Genomic DNA, 19,806 nt, shown 5'->3' on the forward strand with positions numbered 1-19,806 from the left:
GTTGCCACCTTGGACGGGTAGAGCATAGCCTGAGGATACATCAGAGAGAAAAGCTTCCTTTGCCCGAACGTCTTGGGTTTTTGTTTCTTCCTTTTGGTGGGTATCATTATCTTCATGCCATGGCCTTGTAAAACTGCTCCCATCTCTGCTCCGCAACGCCCACAAACTCCCGTATGAGCTGCGGCTGCAGTACCGTTCCACCATGCTTTGATATCACCAATACCTTCGTCTCTCCCTCACTTCGATCCACCACTGCCGTAACCTCTTCATCACATAGACTCTCCTCCAACCTGTCCGGGTCGACCAGAGTCCAGAACTTGCCGGCGGCGGGCCGGTCCGCCGTCTCCTTTCCTGTGAAGACGCCGGCTGTGCACGCGACGGGAAAGCCGTGCAGCGTCAGGGGCTTGAGGCTCTCTCGGGTGCAGACGACCATCTCGCGGTCTGCGTCCCATCGTGCGACGGGGATTGTTGTGTCGCGGAGGGCGGCCAGGATAGCGGCCCAGGCAATGTCGAAGGGGTTGCCGTCGAAGGAGATGAAGAAAATGTCGATGTACAGAACCCAGTACGCCATGACAACCTTTTCGCCCTCGGGCTTCTCTTCGTCCTCGTCCATCTTGTCATCTCCATCGTCCTCTGCTCCGGCATTCTCGGTAGGGCGAGTGTACCATATTCTCAGGTTCTCTGGATCAACGAGGTTGGAGGAATGCAACAGCGAGTATACTCTCGTGCTAAGAGTCTGAGCGAGTGTGGTGGGAGGTACGCCGGGGAGAAACTGCGGCGCGCAGCCGGTGGCGAGCTCGATGTTGGGGACGAGCAGGTCGTAGTCCTTCAGCTCTGAGCTGGGCTTGCCGTTGTCGTCATCGAGATTCGCGGCGGTGCGGAAGTTGGGGATATCGGAGGCGAGAAGTGTCTCGGCACGGACACCGCAGATGACGGTTGTATCGCCCGTACGGACCACAGCGCTTCCGTTGGCATGGGTCAAGCTGGAGGTGTTGACATTGGGGATTCGAGCTTCGTTGGGTGCGCGGCCGTTGCTTCTCGCGGCGTTGGCGGGCGCGGGAGGCTGGAGGTTTGCGAGGAGGAAGGGGTGAGGGGAGAGCTTGGCGAACGTGTCGCGAGGGAGGCCCTTAGAGGTAGCCATTGTCGTGATGTCCGTTGGATCAACGAGAAAGCAGAGAATTCTCAATTGAGGCGCAATACGATGTGATCTTGGACTTGTCTGAGGTGGGATGAAGTGTGAGCTGGAAATTTTGAGTGGAGTCGGAGGTCGGCGTCAGTGGCTCCGGTGGGGTTCAACCAGCTGGGCCTGCAGTGAACGGATGGTCTCTTCCTGCAGCTGCATCACCGCACATCCCTCACCCCACCTTTAAATGCAGCGTTGACGACTTTAAATCATGAGGTCAAGCGATCGATTGCGTTCAGATTTCATAGCGGCGTTTCTTGAGATTGAAATTCAGTAATGGTAAGATTCTTCTATTAAATGCTGATTTTTATGGTCATACGCATCATTGTCCTTTCAGAGGCAAGGCCCTCTACCGACATCTCGCCGATCACAGCAAAGCCAGAGCGTTTCCAGCCGTGACGTTCACACCGACACTCAGATTTCCCAATACTGAGCTGCTCAACCAGTTACCAACATAGCTGTTCACATCCTCGGGCTTCTCCCACATGACCCAGTGCGTGCCATTCACCTCGCCCCTGGACAAGCTATCAAAGTACGTCTCCATACCCGTCGACAAAATCGGAGGCAGCGCCGAGTCGAGCGAACCGCCAATGTACAGCGCAGGTTGCGAGTACTTGGCCGTGTACGCGGTAGCATTGCTGGGGACAAGCGCGAGCTCGTCCTGCCAGTTGAGCTCGCCGGTGCGGTACCAGTTGAGCGTCCTGTTGAAAGGGTCGCTCCCGGCATAGTTCTCCACGTAGTAGTCGAGCTCCTCCTCGCTGAGCAACGGCGTGTCCGTCGTTACACCATCGAGCAAGTCAAAGTCGAATCCGGCCCCACTGGAGTTGAAGGCTGATGCGCCGCTAGGCAGCCTGGCGCCGTAGATTGTGTTGAGGATCTGGCGGACGCGGGTGGCGTTTTGGACGTCGCCGAGGCCAATGTAATCCTGGACGGCGTCGGTGCGGAACTGCAGCTGGTAGTGCAGCGTGGGCAGCGCGGTGGCCTGATCGACGTATGCCAGACGTGGGGGCGCGAAGGGCGTGCTGATGACGAAGAAGGCCGAGATCAGCTCCGGGTGCCAGAGGGCTGCGCGGTAGACGACCGCTCCGCCCCAGTCGTGGCCGCCAAGGATGATGCGCGAGAGACCGAGGTGGCTGGCGAGGGCGGCAATGTCATCTGAGGCGTGCTTGAATGTGCTGGTTGCGTTGGTCAGTCTTCGGCTAAGCTTTACTCGTCGACACAAATATGGAACTGGATGCAAGAGACTCACTAGAAGTTGACGTCGGCGGGCGCATCAGTACCCCCGTACCCCATCATGTCCGGAGCAATGACCCGGAGGCCCTTGGACAGGAGGTAAGGAATCTGGTTGCGCCACCCCAGGGACATATCGGGCCACCCGTGGATGAGGAAGATTGTGCCCACTACCTTGCCTGCCGGCTCGGCGTGAATGTAGTTGTATTCGACGCCATTGATAGTGGCAGTCTGGTATTCAAACCCAAACTTGGTGACGGCGCTCATCTTGATCCAAATTCAAAGAACGACTGTCGAAAACGAGTGTGGATGCAATCAGTGATGGCACTGGAATTACAAAAGAGAAACAAGACGAGCGAGTGAGGAACCACCGCCATCTATGTAGTTCTTCAATCTCTCATCCCGAGCCTCGGCTGCCGGCAGTGTAACGGTCAATCCGTGGTGGAGACCCCATGTAAGTCACTCCGGGTCCTACCCAATATGAACGGCGAACCCCTTTTTTCCTCCTCTTTTGGCATCTTGGCGATTTTCACAGTGGAGTGGGAATAGGCAAACAATGCTATATATGGCGTGACATCCGGTGACCCCGGTGTGATATAATATTTGTTGGTATGAATGACTCTCAACCAACGGGCGAGAATTCTGAGGATGGGGGAGGTAGAGAAAAATCAAGTTGTTGTGCGGAACCGGCGACGTCAGAGTTCATAGCGACCGTGGATGTAAAGCTAGGCCTGATTTACAGCATAAAGCGTTATTTTTCACAGTTTTCAGTTGGCTTGGGGACGCATTTTAAGCAATTTAAGGCGGGCTGGGATCCCTTGCGACCCTTGTGATGAGTAACTACTGAGAGAAACACGATCCTCTAGTGCCAAATCTGTGCCAAAATTAGCATGGGTCTTGACTCGTTGGAACTTTGGGACTCGGGAGACTTCGAGGCCCGCGCAACCAAGTTGAAGCTTAACTGATGCTGGTCTGTGATATAACCCTAAAGTCTATATCAGCAACGCGGGATTGAAGATCTGGGGATTATTTGCAGCTAGCATGCAGTCCTGTTTGAAACGGGCACAAGACTGCCAGTTACGCTTGACAACGCGCTGAGCATTTTGGCTCGCTCGCAACAACACAAATTGCGTGCCTACCTTTCAGCCTTACACCTTGGAGTGAGGGTTTCTTTAGGAATGCCCTCACTTGAACTTGTACATTGGGGAGCACATGTAGAAAGGCTGACTCTTCGAATGGTTGCGCTAAATAAGTCGAAAACTTAATCAATTAGCATGTGCTGGCTAATCGCACGGGCATGGCTAGGCCTTAATGCCCCTGCGTGTTGGAGCTACCTTATGTGACAACCTCGGTCACTGATATTATCGTGAATTTGGTGTAGAGAACCCTCTCTACTTCGTAATTACTTGGTTATTTATAGCCCAGTGATTAGGTTCCCTAGGATCTGGAAGCCTACATATAGCTACGTTGAGCATGGTATCTGTATTGGTTGGGTCGTATTGGATAGTTGGAGGTAGGGCCTTTGATCGTGCCATAACTCGATATGAACCTCTTACAATAATCATCTTATCACAAGAACCGCATGTCTTCAGATACTTTCTCGTATATATACATACAGGTATATGTGCAAGGCGATGATGCCTGGAAGTGAATTACATTTAGGTCTGGTGTCTACTGCCAGCACCGGCCTGGGGCCTCGAAGCGAAGTAGCTTGGTCTTCACTGCGACTCGGAAGCATCGATGCCATATTTAGTCTCCGTGGGAAATTCGGCGCCTTATGCGACTATAAGTGGCTTGGTTGCCTGGGCAATTTCTGCTGGCACCAGGGTCGTATTTATACGGGCGTCGGGCACTGGATAAAGTACGCTGCGGCAATGGAGCCTTCAAGACAGCAACGCCTCGGGACTGACTCTTGGGAGCTGGCAGGGATGAACGACTTGATCTTGGAGATTTACAACTGAAAATTTATCGTTATATGTATTAGTTCAGTGTCTAAGTCGTGTTCATTAACCATCGTTCTCGATGAACTCTGTAGAAGCAAATGATAATACCCCAATACGGTACTAGCCTAAGTATTACATGTCATAGAGGCCTTGCAAAGACAAAGAAGAAGTAAAATCCATTGAGATATCAGGTCACGCTTAGCTACCAACAACAATGGCACCGGAGTCCAAACATCTGGCACCATCATTTCGACTGCTGACTGGTGCATCCTTCAATCTCAAGGGGGCGGAAGAACCATCGACAGCAATACGCCATATTTGGCCTGTGCCGTTTTCGACTGCGAAAAGGTACCCATCTGTGGTGGCATAACTGGCACCCCAGAAAGGCGTCAAGCTGGAACTTGCTCCTGTGAGGTTGCCCAAGTTGCGAACCGTTGTGAAGAGGTGAGTGGACCGGTTCCAACGCAACAGGTAGGCAGATTGACCGCTCACGCCGATGGACCATAGATCCCCACCCCCTACGCCAGGTACGACTGTCCAGTCACCGATAGTGTAACCACCAGTACCGCTGAGCTTACCACTGCTGACGAGACCTCCGTAGTTTGACGTGCCGGGAGCGAAGTTGTACTGGTAGTAGTCGGTGCCACCAGTTGAGATCCAGTACTGACCGTACTCGTCGATGTCGCCCGAGTTGAACAGACCGGTTGTGAGTTTGTTGACCGTAGAGACGTAGGTGCCTGTGCCGTTGGCCAGAATGCGGATGATCTTGAAGTCGGTGGCGCCCTCGTTCTGGGAGATACCGTAGAGGTAGTCCTCTCTTGCGTTGTAGCCCAAGGCGTTGATGTTGCGGGCTGAGTCTCCGCCCACGTTGTCGGCAATTTGGGTTCGCTCACCGGTGGCTAGATTCAGTGAGAAGAGGGTTAGGGACTGAATGAGAAATCCGGTCGTAGGACACGAGAATGCGGGACCTTGCGTCGCTGAAGCCACGACTCTGGATGAAGTAGATGAAGTGCTCGTGCTACTGCTACTCGAGCTAGATGAGCTGCTCGTTGATGTGGTAGTTCGTGAAGAAGACGAGGTTGAGGATGAGATTGAGGTAGAACTCGAACTTGAGCTCGAACTTGAGGAAGTCGAGCTCGAAGACGATGTTGAGGTACTGCCGGCTCTTGAGGAGGACGATGAGCTCGATGCTGTGCTTGTCGTGGTTGAAGTTGAGGAAGTGCTGCTTGAGCTCGAGCTAATTGAGGCCAGCGTATTTGACTGGACACTGACGCTGCTTGACGAAGACGAAGAAGAGCTGCTTGAAGTAGACGAAGACGTCGAGGAAGACGACGATCTCGTCAGTGTGGAGAATGTCGAAGCGCTTGATGAAGTCAGCAACGTATTGGGCGCAACGCTAGCAGATGAGCTTGAAGATGAGCTCGATGAGGAGCTTGTAGATGAGCTTGAAGAAGAAGAAGACGATGATGAAGACGAAGTTGCAACTGTGCTTGAGGAAGAGCTGCTCGAGGTCGGCGAGAGTGATGACGAGGTTGACGTCCTAGAGGTTGACGTTGAAGGACTGCTTGTAGTCGAGGCCAAGCTCGCCGCGTTAACTGTGACGCTCGAAGATGAGGTGCTTGAAAGAATACTGCTCAAGCTACTCGTACTCGTAGAAGTACTGTTGCTCGTCGTGCTACTACTGCTGCTTGTTGTGCTGCTTGTTGTGGGAATCAAAGTTGCGGGGTTGACCGTGACACTAGTAGACGAATTCGAAGAGGTATTGGCTATACTGCTAGTACTAGAACTACTAGAGGTAGAGCTGGTGGTGCTAGTAGTGGCACTGCTGGATGTAGAGATCAAGCTTGCTTGGTTCGCCGTAGGTGCGGTGGTAGAGCTACTCGAAGAACTACTCAAAGAGCTGCTTGAAGTGCTGGTTACAGACGCCGTGCTAGATGTCGAGCTTTTGCTTGTCGAGGTACTTGTCGAAGCACTTGTTGTAGAGCTCGTTGTAGACAGCAGGGTGGCTGCGTTGACCGTCGCACTCGAAGAAGTGGAAGAAGAGCTAAGAGCAGAACTGCTAGATGATGGGCTGGTAGTAATGCCGCTACTCGTGGATGTCGAGCTCGAAGAGCTGGTAGCAGTGGGAGATGCTGAGCTGGTAGAAGAACTACTGCTTGTAGAATCACTGCTAGTGGTGGATACCAATGAGGCTGCTTCAACCGTCGGGCTTGAAGAAGACGAACTGCTAGTTGAGGAGCTGCTCGAGAACCTGCTCGTACTCGTAGAAGTGGTACTGGTGGTGGAGATTGAACTCGAAGAGCTTGCTGCGGTATTGGGGAAAGAACTGGTGGCAGAGCTGCTGCTCGTGGGCGTCCCGCTAGTGAAGGTGGATATCAGAGTAGCCGCGTTAATCGTTGGACTGGATGAAGAAGACGAGGACCATGTAGTGCTGACAGAAGAGATACTCGTTGCAATTGATGAGGAGCTTGTCGTTGCCCTTGAAGATGAAGATGAGGTAGTCGAAAGATTGCTCGTAGGAGCGCTACTGGTCGTTAACAGGAGTGTGGCTGCTATCACTGTTGCGCTGGTTGAAGAAGAAGAAGAAGAAGAAGACGTGCTAGACAGACTACTACTAGCAATTGTACTGCTGCTAGTAGAGGCAACTGTGGCTGAGCTGGTCGATGAGCTGAGAGAGGATGAAGAGCTGCTTGTGGAGCTGCTCGATGGTGTCGCTGTTGAGCCAGTGCTTGATGACAGCAACGTAGCTGGATTGGCTGTTGCAGTGGCGGAGGAAGTAGTGCTGGAGATGGTACTACTGGTAGTGGAGCCCAAACTAGACGTTGAGCTCGATGACGACGAGCTGCTAGTCACAGTGCTTGAAGATGACACTGTTGTGCTGCTTGTCGTAGGAAGCAGTGTGGCGGCGTTGGCAGTTGGGCTGGCAGAGGAAGAGCTACTGAACAAGCTACTGCTAGATGTTGTACCGCTAGTAGTGGAGCTTGCGCTGACTGTAAAGCTAGAAGAAGAAGAAGAACTGCTACCGAAACTACTCGAAGAGGACGATGTAGTACTACTACTTGTGGGAAGAAGCGTGGCGGCGTTCGCCGTCGCACTGACTGACGATGTTGTACTCGAGATAATTGACGAGGAGGTGCTGGTCGGCGCTGAGGTACCGCTAGACGCAGATGAAGATGTAGCAGGGCTAGAAGAGGTGCTTGTTGACGATGAACTGCTCTGGGAGCTGCTTGAAGAACTGCTCGTCGAAGCGCTAGAAGTTGTAGGTACCAATGTGGCGGGGTTAACAGACACGCTGGAAGAAGTAGAGCTACTGAATGAGCTGGGTGACGATGAGCTGGTGAGAAGGCTGCTTGAAGGAGACGAAGTTTGAGAAACAGAAATGCTGATCGATGAGCTGGAAGAAGTCGAAACTGTACTGGAGGAACTCGAACTTTGATCTGATGAGGTGCTAGTCGATGTTGAGAGCAACGTAGCAGCATTCGCAGTGGGGCTTGTGGGGGAAGAGTTATTTGCCGAGCTGCTCGTTGAGGTCTGTGTCGGTGATGTGGGTGCGGATGACGATGAGCTCTGATTTGTGCTGAAGAGACTGGAGGACGAAGTTAAGGAGGAAGTCACGGACAAACTAGTGCTTGAGCCTGACGCTGACGTCGAAGAAACCCTTGAGGTAGTCGGCAGCAAGGTGGCCTGGTCAACCGTAATGCTTGAAGACGTGGATGTCGATGAGGCGCTCGTTGTCGTTGATGAGCTTGATATTTGACTCGTGCTGAAGGAACTCGAGGAAGAGAATGCGGTCGAGCTGGTATTTGATCCCGGAGTCGAAGTCGAAGAAGCACTAGTGGTGGTCGGCAGTAATGTGGCTTGATCGACTGTGATACTTGACGAGGTGGAGCTACTTGGCGAGGACGTCGACGATGTGCTTGAAACGCTTGTGGTCGTGGAAGTGCTGGAAGAGCCAACTGAGCTTGAACTAGATAGCTCGGTTGTGCTGGTAGTTGATGATAACGCGGCAGTCGATGATGTCGACAACAAAGTTGTGGGATTGGCAGCCGGGCTCGATGAAGCTGAGCTGGCAGAAGAAGAAGAAGAAGAAGCGCTCGAAGAGCTGCTGAATGAACTGCTGGAGGACTCGCTCAAAAGGCTACTTGAGCTGCCCCCAAGGGACTGGCTTAAGGTACTACTTGATGTCGATGAAATCTGTAATGTAGACGTAGATGAGGTCTGTGATGTAGAATTCGATGACAGGGGCTCCGAGCTGGACGAGGCGCTCGTTGAAGAAACAGTCGTGATCGGCAGCAGAGTATTCGCTTCGATAGTACTAGATGGAGTTGAGGACGTGATACTGGAGGTACCGGGAGATGTGCTGGAAGTCGACATAGAAGACACTCCCGTACTACCTTCGGATGTGCTAGCTGAAGTCGACAATACCTGTGAAGTTGAGGTCGACGAGAGCGAGTCTGAGCTGGAAGACCAGCTCGTCAAAGAAACACTCGTGCTCGACAGCAAAGTGTTTGGCTCAACAGCATTTGTTGTACTTGACGACGAAGCGCTAGGACTCGTGGAAGAAGCGCTTGGAAGCGATTCAGACGTCGAAGAGCTTGTGGAAATCGAGACTGCCGCAGTTAGAGTCGTCTCAACATAAACCGTCCCGGGCTGTTCATCTTGCGGCTGGACAATGCTGACAGTGGTTGCACCGCCGCTCAGAGTGTTGGTTCCACTGTATGGGCGAGTGACCGTGACGAATTGTGCCCGCCTTCCGACGACTATGGTGCCAGCTTGAGTACCGCTTGGACCAATTGAAGCAATAATGGTCGAGTCTGGTGAGTCGGAAGCCGTGAGGAAGATGGTCGTGTACACAAATGTAACAGACGGGGTAGTAGCAGGTCCAGAGGAAGAGCTGGATGAAAATGTGGAGGATGATGTTGACGATGATGGAGAGATCGAATTGCTAGTGGATGACGTTTCTGAAGTAGAAAGCGAAGTTTCTTCATCGAATGTTGAACTCGAAGACGTAGAGGAAGTAATTGAATTGGATATTGAGTCAGACGAGCTTGAGGAAGTGGCATCTGGTGCGGCCGAGGAGGTATCGCTTGTCGTACTGGAGGACGCAGAGGTGGAAGAAATAGAAGATGAGGGTAAAGTCGAGCTTGAAATGGTAGTTGTGGATTCGGCGGTCGAGCTGGCGGAAGATGTCGTGAAGCTCGAGAAAGATGACTCTGAACTTGCAATCAGACTCGCTGGATCAATCGTTGGGCTCGAAGAGAGAGACAGCCCGGTCGAACTTGACGAAGAGGAAAGCGATGAACTAGACGTGGCCTCAGCTGAGCTTTCGGAACTGGATACGGACGACGAGCTTCGATCTGAACTCGAGGAAAGAGAAGACGTGGCACCAGTCGTCGGCGATTCTGTGGACGTCGAGGCAAGACTAGCGGGGTCAATTGTTGGAGAAGCAGATGGAGAGCTACTCGTAGACGTGGTGACGGAAGATGAAACAGATGTCACGAGTGTGGCTTCATCAGAGCTTGACTGGGGAGTTGTAGAGGTTGATTCGGCAGTAGAAGTGCCAGTCGGTGACGGGATGGAGGATCCAGTGAAACTAGCGGCAGAACTCGACGACGATAGGGAATCGCTCTCGGAGGTGCTTGAAGTTGTCGAACTCGAAAGTAGAGTTGCAGGGTCGACCCTGAGAGAAGTAGACTGAGAGCTACTCGTAGATGTGCTAGCGGAGGAAGACGTTGGCGTGATTGAAATTCCCTCAGAGCTTGTTTCCAAGCTCACGGAAGTTGGTTCTGTGACCGAAACGCTAGTTGTAACTGAAGAAGAGGAGCCCGTGGAGCTTGAAGAGGACAGAGATACGCTCTCAGAGGTGCTTATGACACTCCCAGTCGAAGTGCCCTGTAATGTTGAAAGTAGGCTCTCTGGGTTGAAAGTCGGACTGGGCGAAGAGAAAGTGGGACTGGAGACATCCAATGAGGTGGAGCTTGAGGTCGGACTGACGGAAATTGAAGTAGCAAGGCTAAGGCTGGACGAAGAACCGGAAGAAATTTCCGAGGCGTCCGAGGTCGTAGAAGAGTCTACTATCGAAGACGACTGTGAGCTTGACGAGGACGATTGAATCGTGTTTGTGGAGCTTGAATTTTGTTCAGTAGATGTGCTTGATGATATTGACAGCAGGGTGTTGGGGTCAACTGTCACGCTTGAAGACGAAGAGCTAGTTAGAGAGCTCTCAGACGTGGTGGCTGTGGACTCAAGAGTTGGGCTGTTCGAGGTTGACTGCGCCAGGGTTGACGCTGATGTTTCTGATCCAGTTGAGCTTAACGAACTAATATCGTCACTTGTTGAAGGGCTAGTCGAGGAAATTGGCGTACTGAGACTGGCGGTAATAACGCTCGAACTCTGAGTAACAGAGTCGGAGCTCTCACTGCTAGAGATACTTGAAGGATCGACTGCTGACGAGGACGTGGTGCTGGTGATGGATGACAATGCATCAGATGTAACAGTGGAGCTTGATGCAGAAAGAACTCCGGATGAGCTTCTCGAGTCGAAAGACGAAGAACTTATCTCGGTGCTTGCCGTTGTTGACTCGGTAGATGTCGGTAGCAAGGTATTAATTTCAGCAGTAATCTGAGTGCTAGAGGAAGATGTCGAATCCTCGATAAAGCTTGAGGTCGACTGAGAACTGGACTCTGAAGTTGCACTACTCGATACAGAAGAAATATCAGATGAGGACACTGAGCTTGTCGTTGTTGAGTCGCTAGATGTTGACAGCAAGGTGTTGATCTCGACTGTGTTCCGAGTGCTCATGGATAAGGATGAACCTTCAGAAGAACTCGATATTGATGGAGGGCTCGGGTCTGAAGTTGAGATGCTCGATACAGAGGAACTTTCACTGGTGGAGGTGCCGGTCGATGTTGGAAGTACCGTATCGGGTTCAACAGTGGTCGCTATGCTCGAGGATAGTGACGAAGAGCCCGCCGAGGAGCTGGTCGAGGTCCCATCCACAGAGTCGCTTGTCGATGTGACAGTGGTGGCTGAGCTAGGAGTAAGCGTCGCTGATGGCGTTTGCGGGTCACTACTGGTTGTAGAACTTGAGTCAGATGAGGATGTCGGAGTGAACAGAGAAGAATCGCTAGATGAGGTAGCCGAAGCACTGTTTTCCACGCCCGATGACGAAATGCTCGACGTAGGTGACAGCGTATCGAGGCCAATCGTTTCCGAAGAGCTTGAAGACAGCAAAGACGATGAAGTGATTGTTGTTGAGGTAGATTCAGTGATCAAAGTGCTTGAAGTAGCTGACTCTGCATTCAATGAAGTGCTAGTAGACGACTGTTGGCCATCTGAGCTAGTCATAGATAAAGTTGTCGTAGCTGCGGAGTCTGCCAAGTCGCTCGATGAAGATGATGTCGCCCCAGAAATCAGTCTGCTCGAGGTTGTCGGCTCCTCCGTCGTCGACTCTGACGTTGAACTCGACAGCAATGTATCAGGATTGACTGCGATACTGACGCTCGAAGATGTTGAAGATTCAGTGGAAGCCTCCAGTGACGAAGAAACAGCAGAGAGAAGTGAGCTACTTGACGATGAGGAAGGGGATTCCGCGTCGGAGGAAATTGACGAAATTGAGGTGACCGAAGAGGTGATTGAATCAAGGGAGTTTGAAGATGTTGACGGAGTAGGCGATATCTCTGATGTTGCTGCGCTTGACGGAGGATCGGCATAGACAATGGTGCCAAGGACTGTCCCGCTGCCCGGGTATGTGGCAATGGGGATGGGCTCCGTGATGACTGAAGTTCCCGAGTACACAACCCTAGCCACTGCGTAGCGAGCGGCAAAGATGACGGTACCCTTAGCTGTTCCGGACGGGGCAACTGTGCTGATAGCAGACGGAACGATGTATGAGTCGCCTTCAGTATAGACCAAAGTGGAAGTGGCATAGAACGAGGCTGGGACTGCCAAGATTATAGTACCCGGAGATCCGTTCGTTGGCTGGACAGTGCTCAATGGGAAGGGCTCAGACAGCGAAGAGGTGCCGGTATAAATGAGTTGCGAGGTGACGTAAGAATCAGCGTCCACAGATTCTGACGTGGTTGAGAGTTGCGTAGTCTCAGAAGGGATTGAAGCGGTTGCTGTTAGACCGCTGCTTGTCGAACCCGAAGACAAGAGGGTAGCCGCATCAGGGCTAGGCGACAAAAGGGACGAAGAAGCATCTGTGAGCGAGCTGCTTGACGCGCTCGAAGGGTCATTTGCGGAGGTAGTAATCTCAGGGGAAATACTAGTTGTCTCGGACGAAAGACTTGAAGGAGCTGTCGAAGAGATCTCAATGCTTGAGGTCAAACTGTCGGTTTCATCAATGGAGCTGCTGGACCCTGAAGTAATATCATTCACTGTAGTGGATGAGCCAAACACGGAGCTGGAATCGGTGGTGGATATCAGAGAAGCAAGTGCTGTGGGAACTGTCTCGAAGTCGCTGGTGCTGCTAGTCTTTGAGACGCTGTCGCTGCTGTCAGCTTCCGTAGCTGTGGTGAGAGACCCAATGGAGAAGCTCGAGACAGTGGAAGAGATCGAAGAACTGGCTTCAGTTGAGGTTCCATCGGTAGAAATGGAGCTGCTGGCTCCTGATCTGATAGTACTCGAAGTGCTAGCGCTCGTCTCAGTACTGAGGGCCTCGAAAGAGGTACTGCTACTCTGAGACGTTGAAAGAGCGTCGCTCAAAGAGCTCGAATCGCTGGTTGTAAGCAGAGAAGCAAAGGCTGTATCTGTTCCGGTGTTGATGGCGCTCGTGCTTGCGACTTCGCTGGATGTCGTTGCGACGCTAGTTGATTCAAGACTTGTGCTAGGTTCGATAGTTCCAGTGCTGTCGGTGCTTCCACTCAAGCTGGTGTTGCTTTTCTCAGCTGCCGAAGATGCCAAAGTTACCGAAGTTGTGAGTGAAGCTGCTGATGACTCAGAGCTGATCTCGCTGGGAAATGCTCCTCCGTTATCAGACGAGACAGACGGCGTCGTCGACGGCTCTAGAGAGGCAGGGACTGCAATGACTACCAAGCCAAGAGATTGTGTTCCAGAAGGCTGGATGGTCGAAAGGGTGACGGTGGATTGACCCGGACCCGACACTGTCGACGTGAGGAACCGCGCGGCATAGACAATGGTTCCACGAATGCTCCCGCTCGGAAGTACCGTACTGATAGGAATCGGAGTGGATAACTGATCAGTACCTGTGAAGGGTACCTGGATGCTGTCGTAGAGGGCAGATGCTGGAGGAGCTGAACTAGAGATGACGGTCTGATCCGAGGTCGAGGGAATAATTGGAATGGTACTTTCGGACGAAGAGCCACTTCCCAAAGACGAAGGAAACTCGATGGTAGTCGTGACATCGATCGAAGAAGTATCAGTGGTAGAACTGATATCAGGAGAAGAAGCAGTAGAATATATTAACGCAAGAGACGAAGACGCAAAGTCGCTCGATTCGATAGTGTTGGGAGAAGACACTCCGATGCTTGTTTCAGACGACTGCGATGTTCCTTGGGTTACTGTGGTGTCTAGCTCAGCTGATGTTGTCGTCGGACTTGGGAAAGCGGAGGTTTCGCTCGTGGAGGCCAACGAAATGACATCGCTTGTCGAGCTTGAAGACATGCTCAGTAACGCCGGATCGATGCTGCCGCTGGTTGAGAAGCCGACATCCGTCGGTGTTGCGCTGGAGCTTATCGGCTCTGGGCTTGGAGTGGAACCGACTGAGGAGACTGAAATGATTGAGGAAGAGCTCAGATCACCAATCGTCGAAGTGGATCTATCGGATGAAGTTGATGAGGAAACCGCTGCAAGGCTGCTTGATCCCAGCTGTACTTCGCTCGATGTACTGGAATCAGCTAGGACAATAGGCAAGCTCGAGGTGATAGACTCGGAAACATCGCTCAGTCTTGATGAGCTCCTAGAGGAAACAGAGGTTGAGATAGAGTCAAGCGGAGAACTGGATGTTGAAACAGAGCTAGTCTCTAACGACGAACTACTTCCAACCAAGCTTGTGGACTGCGATGTCGTAATGAAGTCGATAGAAGTGGAGGATTCGCTCGAAGCACTGGAACCGACAGTAGAACTGGTTCCAGACGTAGCAAAGATGGCCGGCCTTGCCACAATGACGGTCCCGGGGACAGTACCAGATTGATAGATGGTGGTCAATGGAAGAGGCGAGGTGAGGGTGCCTAGTCCCGTGTAGTCTACCTCAGTAGTCACAAGAGGGTCAGGTGTTGCGTAGACGATTGTTCCGACCACTAGTGAGCCTGAACCACTTGGCAACACGATGCTCACTTGCTGGGGTCCGGTGATGATACCCGTACCGGAATAAGGCACAGCAACTGAAGCAAAGAGTCTTCTAGCCGCGCCAAAAACCAGGATTGGGGCGTCACCATTGCTTGGGTAAATAGTGGTGAGAGGGACCAGGCCTGTGGCAGTGAAGGACTCAGTCCCTGTGAGAAAAACCACAGACGTCACAAAAGTTGCTGTTGGTGTCACCAAGCTAGAGCCAGATGTTGTGGGTGACGCAGAGAGACTACTAGAGTCGACGTTTGTGTTCAGGTCGGATGAAGAGATGCTAGAACCAGGTGAGATGGCAGAGGTTGAGGTAGAGTCCTGGGCTGACAAGTCAGTGGAAACGACGTCAGACCTCGCGGTGGTCGAATCTGCCCTGGCAGAAGTGGAAGCTCCCAAGGAAGAGGGAATAACAGTGGAAGGTGGTTCTGTGCTCGGTGATAGAGTGCTTAGAATGTTGGGAAGTGCCGAAGACGAGATAGTCATGCCAGAAGTGGTAGAAACTTCGGTGCTAGCCGAGCTGATTGAGGACCCAGGTTGGGTTGAGAGTTCGGGGCTGGACAATGAGCCAGCTGCAGCGTCTGTCGAACTCGAGGTTTGTGACTCAACTACGCTGGAAGACGAGAAAGTTGCGTCATTGCTGGAAATGTCTATAGTAGAAGAGGGCAAAGCACTCAAGCCGGTGGACAGATTGTAAGATGTTTCAGTGGCACTTGAAGAGATGCTCAAGTCGGTAGATATATCGGCAGTGATCGAAAGAGACAAGCTGTTACCATCGGTCGAAGAGGATGCTTCAGATGTAGATGTGAAAGGAAGAACACTTGATTGACCCAGAATACCTGTCACTGAAGTGGGTACAACAGTGCTACTCAATTCACTGCTCGAAAGGGAATTGGGTAGAATGCTTGCTGATGAGCTAGGAGATGTTGATGTTGTAGCAGTAGACTCAAACAGAGACGAAGTGTCCGGTGCAAGTACCCCTGGAACTGCTGAGAGAACACTGGTAGTTGATGTTTCTGTACTAGACGTGCTTCCAGGAATCGGACCCGGCGTTGATGACACCAAAGCTCCCTGGGAGAAAGTACTTTGAGATAAACTAGGCGATGATTCTAAAGATGTTGATGTTTCGGCGGAAGATGATGTGCTCACCAGGTTCTGGTCAGCTGTGACCGAAATTGATGTGCTCGATGAGGCTGGGGCGGATGTGTCTGAGAGTGAGGTGTCGGATGGTCCAGAAGCTCCTGTGGATAAAACTGAACTGGAGAAGTCTACACTAGTCAGGCTCAAGCTAGTGGTCTCTGTGCTGGTGCTCTGAGATGAAGACATGGGCGAAGCAAGTGGGTTCGGAAAAACAGAGGCGGAAGACGAGCTGCTTGGACCGGAGACGGGATCCGACGAAAACTTGGGGTCTGCATCCGTTGATGAAGTCGTCGAGCTAGTCAGCGAGGATGGCTGTGACTGAGCTGCTACAGATGAAGACAGATTCAAGGTCAAATCTGCGGCTGTCGAAGCCCCGGAAACTTGAGAAATGATCGCAGAAAGTGCGGGAAAGTCTGTGCCAGAACTTCCGGATGGGGCCAAAGTCTCAGAGGTAGTAGACTGATATGAAGAGGTTGCTGGAATCTGGAGAGACGATTCTGATATCAGCTCCGTAGAAGTCTGACTCGCAGAAGCAGACGCCTCCGAAGCCGAGGAGGTCGAATCCGAATTCGACGCGGACAGAGTCCCCTGAGAGAAAAGACCTGGGTTGACAGCCACCGAAGTTGTACTTCCAGGAAATGATGAACCAGATGAGCTTTGAGAGCTTGGGTCAGTCGAAATAGATGCGGGGGTTGACGTGGAAATAGGCAGACTTGGAACATCCTGCTGAGATGCCGGCGTTCCTGTATTCGTGGTGCTGCTAATAGCTATCTGAGGGTCCGCAGAAGTGAGTAAGGCGACCGAGGTTGTGCTCGACAGAGTTTCCACCGTGACGGGTGTTGTGTCCACCGGCGATGGGATCCCAAAGACGATGGTGACAGGCTCCGTGCCTGATGGGATGATTGTAAGAATTGCAGTGGAGATGCTTCCAGGGATGAATGTCTGCACAGTTGTAAGAGGTCGTGGTCTTTGAACTACTACGGTACCCGAAGTCGTCCTGAGCGTCAAGAACTCGCTGGGGATTCCAGTGCCTGTGTAGTCGACAAAGACTGTGGTAAAAGAAGTCGTCACTGCTGAGTCTGGGGCTGTGCCAAAAGGAGATTGGGTTGAAAAGCGCCCAGAAGAAGCTAAAGTACTAGTGCTGGAGTCCGCAAGGACAGCTGTGCTGGCAACAGTTGCAAACGCCGTGCTAGCTGTGCCGCTGAAAGAAGAAGAAGCGCTGGTTGTCGGGGTTGATTCAGTCTGCGAGCTCGGGGCAGGGTCTTGCGGGCCTGAGGCTTGGGAAGGAGTGGAAAAAGCTTCGGATGGAACTACTGAGCTTGATAATTGTGCAAAAGGTGTAGCCTCTGGGTCCAGTCCCGAAGATGAGGTTGTATCCGGAGCCGATGTGGCTGTCGCTCCTGGCCGTCCTAGCAAAATGGTACCTGGTTGACCTGCGCTCGGTAGGATGGTAGAAATGGGGACAAGTCCTTGAGATCCCTCCGAGAAGCTACTGCCTGCATCTAGAGTAGATGTGACAAAAAAAGCCTGCAACAAAATCGTTGTCCCAGATTGAACAAAGACGACGGTAGATGGGGCAGGTGATTTATTCGGTGTGAGCGACGAAGCGATTGCCAGCGGATTAGAGCCGGAACCACCTGCAGAGTTGCTAGTTGATACAATGGCCGATGACGGCTGGAGCAGTATCACAGTTGCAGGACTGCCTAGGCTAGCAGGCAGAGTAGTCAGCGGGATGGGCGAGGTAAATGAGTTGGTTCCACTGTAAAATATGTCTGAAGTGACGACGGAGCCGACTGCGGAGTTGGCGAGAGCGGTTGTCGAAGGCAAAGATTCAGTGGGAGTGGCTGTCGAGATGTAATTGCCCGATGAAGTTGATGAGACTGCAGATTCTGAGCTGCTAGGTGACCCAGACCCAGCGTTCACATCAGGGGTAGCCTCTTGTGTCTCTCCTGCGATGGAGGCCCCCGTACTTGCGACTTGATCAGGAACGCCAAGCAATACCGTGGATGGTGAGCCCGGATCAGCTTGCAGGGTAGTCAAAATGGTTGCTGAGGAAATTCCGAGATTGCTCGCCAAGAGAACTGTCGAGGTTGTGAAGAGTGTCTGATCTGGTAGTTGTGTGGCAGGAAGCGGTGTGGCTGAGTCTCCAGGGGAAGCATTGCTCGCAGGAACCGGACTTGGGACTGTGCCACTACCCACTGCCTGTGGGGTGGATGAGACTATCGCATTCGGAGCAGCCACAACGAAAACACCCGGCTGAGAGTCGGAAGGTGATATGGTCGAAATTGTAGTTAAGGTCGACAAGGGCATGGCTCCAGTCCAAGGCACAGTGGAGGTGACGTAGGCGTTGGGCAAGGCCACGATGTAAGTGCCAGGGATGGAATTCGCAACGTCAGGGGTCACAGTTGAGATCGTAGTTCGCGAGCCAACAGAAGAGCCGACAAGACTGACTACGGTCGAAGTGACGAATGAGGCCAGAGCCACGCTTGGATTGTTCACCTGCGACGCGGGATTTCCCCCAGCTCTTAATGACGAGGCCACCGAGGGTACTGCAAGCACAATCGTACCCCTGTTGGAGCCTGAGGGTGGGACACTAGTCAGAACAGATGTAGTCAAGCCCGCATACACCACCGTCGAGGTGATGAAGTCTGGCTGAGTGCCACCAGAGGCCCCATTTGTTATCACAGGAGTTCCTGGAGATACAGAGGTTGGCGGGTCGGCTACGATGATGAAGCCTGGTGCCACGCCATTCGACGGCAAAGTCGAAAGTGTGGTCCTCGTCGTCAAGATATCTGTGCCACTAAAGTCCACTGTGGAAGTAATGTAGTCACCGGGGACTCCAATGACGATGACGGGTTGCGAAGTGCCCTCGCCTGGGATCAGAGTCAACGTTGTTGCAGCGCCCTCTTCTTGGGTACCGGACAGGCGGAAATAGGATGTCGAAAACTGTCTACCTAGTGTCGTGGGATCTGCCACAAACACCGTTCCAGGGGTGTCTCCTGAAGGGGCCACAACTGCAACTGTTGTCCTAGATGGCAAAGGAACTGATCCTGTCCAAGGGACTGTTGAAGTCACGAAAATGGCCGGCCTGCCGATGATCAAGGTTCCAGGGAGTCCATCTGTTGGTTGCACAATGGAGATGGTTGTAGGCGCCGAGCCAGCTGCTGTTCCCAGCAGGACGACCTCTGAAGTGACAAACGAAGGTCTCGAATCCCCGCCTCTCGATGAGTCATAAACAAAGACCGTTCCAGGAGCGGTTCCTACGGGGTAAACAGTTGTCGGCAAGTCCACGCCTTCAGTGAAGTCGACAGTGGAAGTGACAAAGGGTCCTCTTCTCGCCGAAGTGATGAACGAGTCTGAGCCAGTCGCAGCTGGAGATATAATCCGGGGCAACCCAATAATAACCGTACTGTCTATGACAGCCAAAGTGGATGGTGTGTTGGGAGCATCTGAGGCGGGAGTGTAGGTCACAATTGACGTGACGTATCGCGTTGGCGTGACTTGAGGCGCTGAAGTCGTAGATGTGGGATCCTCGAGATCTGGATCAGAATCTACAGGCTGCCCAATGATCACGACTCCTGGAGATGTGCCTGTAGGCTGGATCACAGACAGTGTCTCCTGGGCAGACCCGGTAAAAGGAACGAAGCTGGCCAAAAATGTAGCTGATGGACTTCCGATGATAACGGTACCGAGTTGAGAGCCACTGGGCGGTGCTATCGAGATAGTTATCGGGGCTGTAAGGACCTCTTTGCCCGTGAATGGCACAGTCTGGGTGATGAAGGATGCTGGTGGCAGTCCGACTATGAGGATTCCAGGCAAGGTACCATCGAAGGGCCTGTTGAGTATCGTCGTCGGTCCTGTAATAGAATTCGTGCCCTCATATGGAACAATGGACGTCACTTGAGGAGGAGGAACCCCGGTTGGAGGAACTCCAATGACCACGGTCCCTCTACCGCTTCCATCTGTAGGCTGAATAACTGACACTACCGTTGGACCCGAAAGAACGGCTGTTCC

General features: G+C 52.4%; 6 protein-coding genes across 6 annotated transcripts; 2 read left to right on the top strand and 4 right to left on the bottom strand.

The window, feature by feature from the left end:
• Positions 1-112: 112 nt before the first annotated feature.
• BDP81DRAFT_389024 (exosome complex exonuclease RRP43) lies at positions 113-1,141 on the bottom strand (the record flags this gene model as incomplete). The annotated part of the gene is made up of 1 exon (XM_060587205.1): positions 113-1,141. One exon carries the CDS (start codon positions 1,139-1,141, stop codon positions 113-115), a length of 1,029 nt encoding a protein of 342 aa, XP_060452244.1.
• A 409-nt stretch (positions 1,142-1,550) lies between these two features.
• BDP81DRAFT_444768 (Alpha/Beta hydrolase protein) lies at positions 1,551-2,680 on the bottom strand (the record flags this gene model as incomplete). Its single annotated transcript, XM_060591875.1, has 2 exons — positions 1,551-2,358; positions 2,433-2,680. The coding sequence occupies 2 exons, from the start codon at positions 2,678-2,680 to the stop codon at positions 1,551-1,553; spliced, it is 1,056 nt and encodes a 351-aa protein (XP_060452245.1).
• A 1,874-nt stretch (positions 2,681-4,554) lies between these two features.
• On the bottom strand, positions 4,555-5,190 carry BDP81DRAFT_306579 (proline rich protein 5MeD; the record flags this gene model as incomplete). Its single annotated transcript, XM_060583290.1, has 1 exon — positions 4,555-5,190. A coding segment is annotated over one exon (636 nt), but the record flags the coding sequence as incomplete, so codon positions are not given.
• Positions 5,191-5,287: 97 nt separating this feature from the next.
• BDP81DRAFT_389026 (uncharacterized protein) lies at positions 5,288-8,995 on the top strand (the record flags this gene model as incomplete). The annotated part of the gene is made up of 2 exons (XM_060587206.1): positions 5,288-7,693; positions 8,240-8,995. The coding sequence occupies 2 exons, from the start codon at positions 5,288-5,290 to the stop codon at positions 8,993-8,995; spliced, it is 3,162 nt and encodes a 1,053-aa protein (XP_060452247.1).
• A 165-nt stretch (positions 8,996-9,160) lies between these two features.
• Positions 9,161-12,070, top strand: BDP81DRAFT_389027 (uncharacterized protein; the record flags this gene model as incomplete). The annotated part of the gene is made up of 4 exons (XM_060587207.1): positions 9,161-10,016; positions 10,068-10,250; positions 10,365-10,445; positions 11,046-12,070. 4 exons carry the CDS (start codon positions 9,161-9,163, stop codon positions 12,068-12,070), a joined length of 2,145 nt encoding a protein of 714 aa, XP_060452248.1.
• Positions 12,071-12,667: 597 nt separating this feature from the next.
• Positions 12,668-15,138, bottom strand: BDP81DRAFT_389028 (uncharacterized protein; the record flags this gene model as incomplete). Its single annotated transcript, XM_060587208.1, has 2 exons — positions 12,668-12,685; positions 12,736-15,138. 2 exons carry the CDS (start codon positions 15,136-15,138, stop codon positions 12,668-12,670), a joined length of 2,421 nt encoding a protein of 806 aa, XP_060452249.1.
• Positions 15,139-19,806: the final 4,668 nt, after the last annotated feature.

The sequence above is a fragment of the Colletotrichum phormii genome (genome assembly GCF_030913505.1).
Source record: "Colletotrichum phormii strain CBS 102054 chromosome Unknown BDP81scaffold_1, whole genome shotgun sequence".
Lineage (NCBI taxonomy): Eukaryota > Fungi > Ascomycota > Sordariomycetes > Glomerellales > Glomerellaceae > Colletotrichum > Colletotrichum phormii.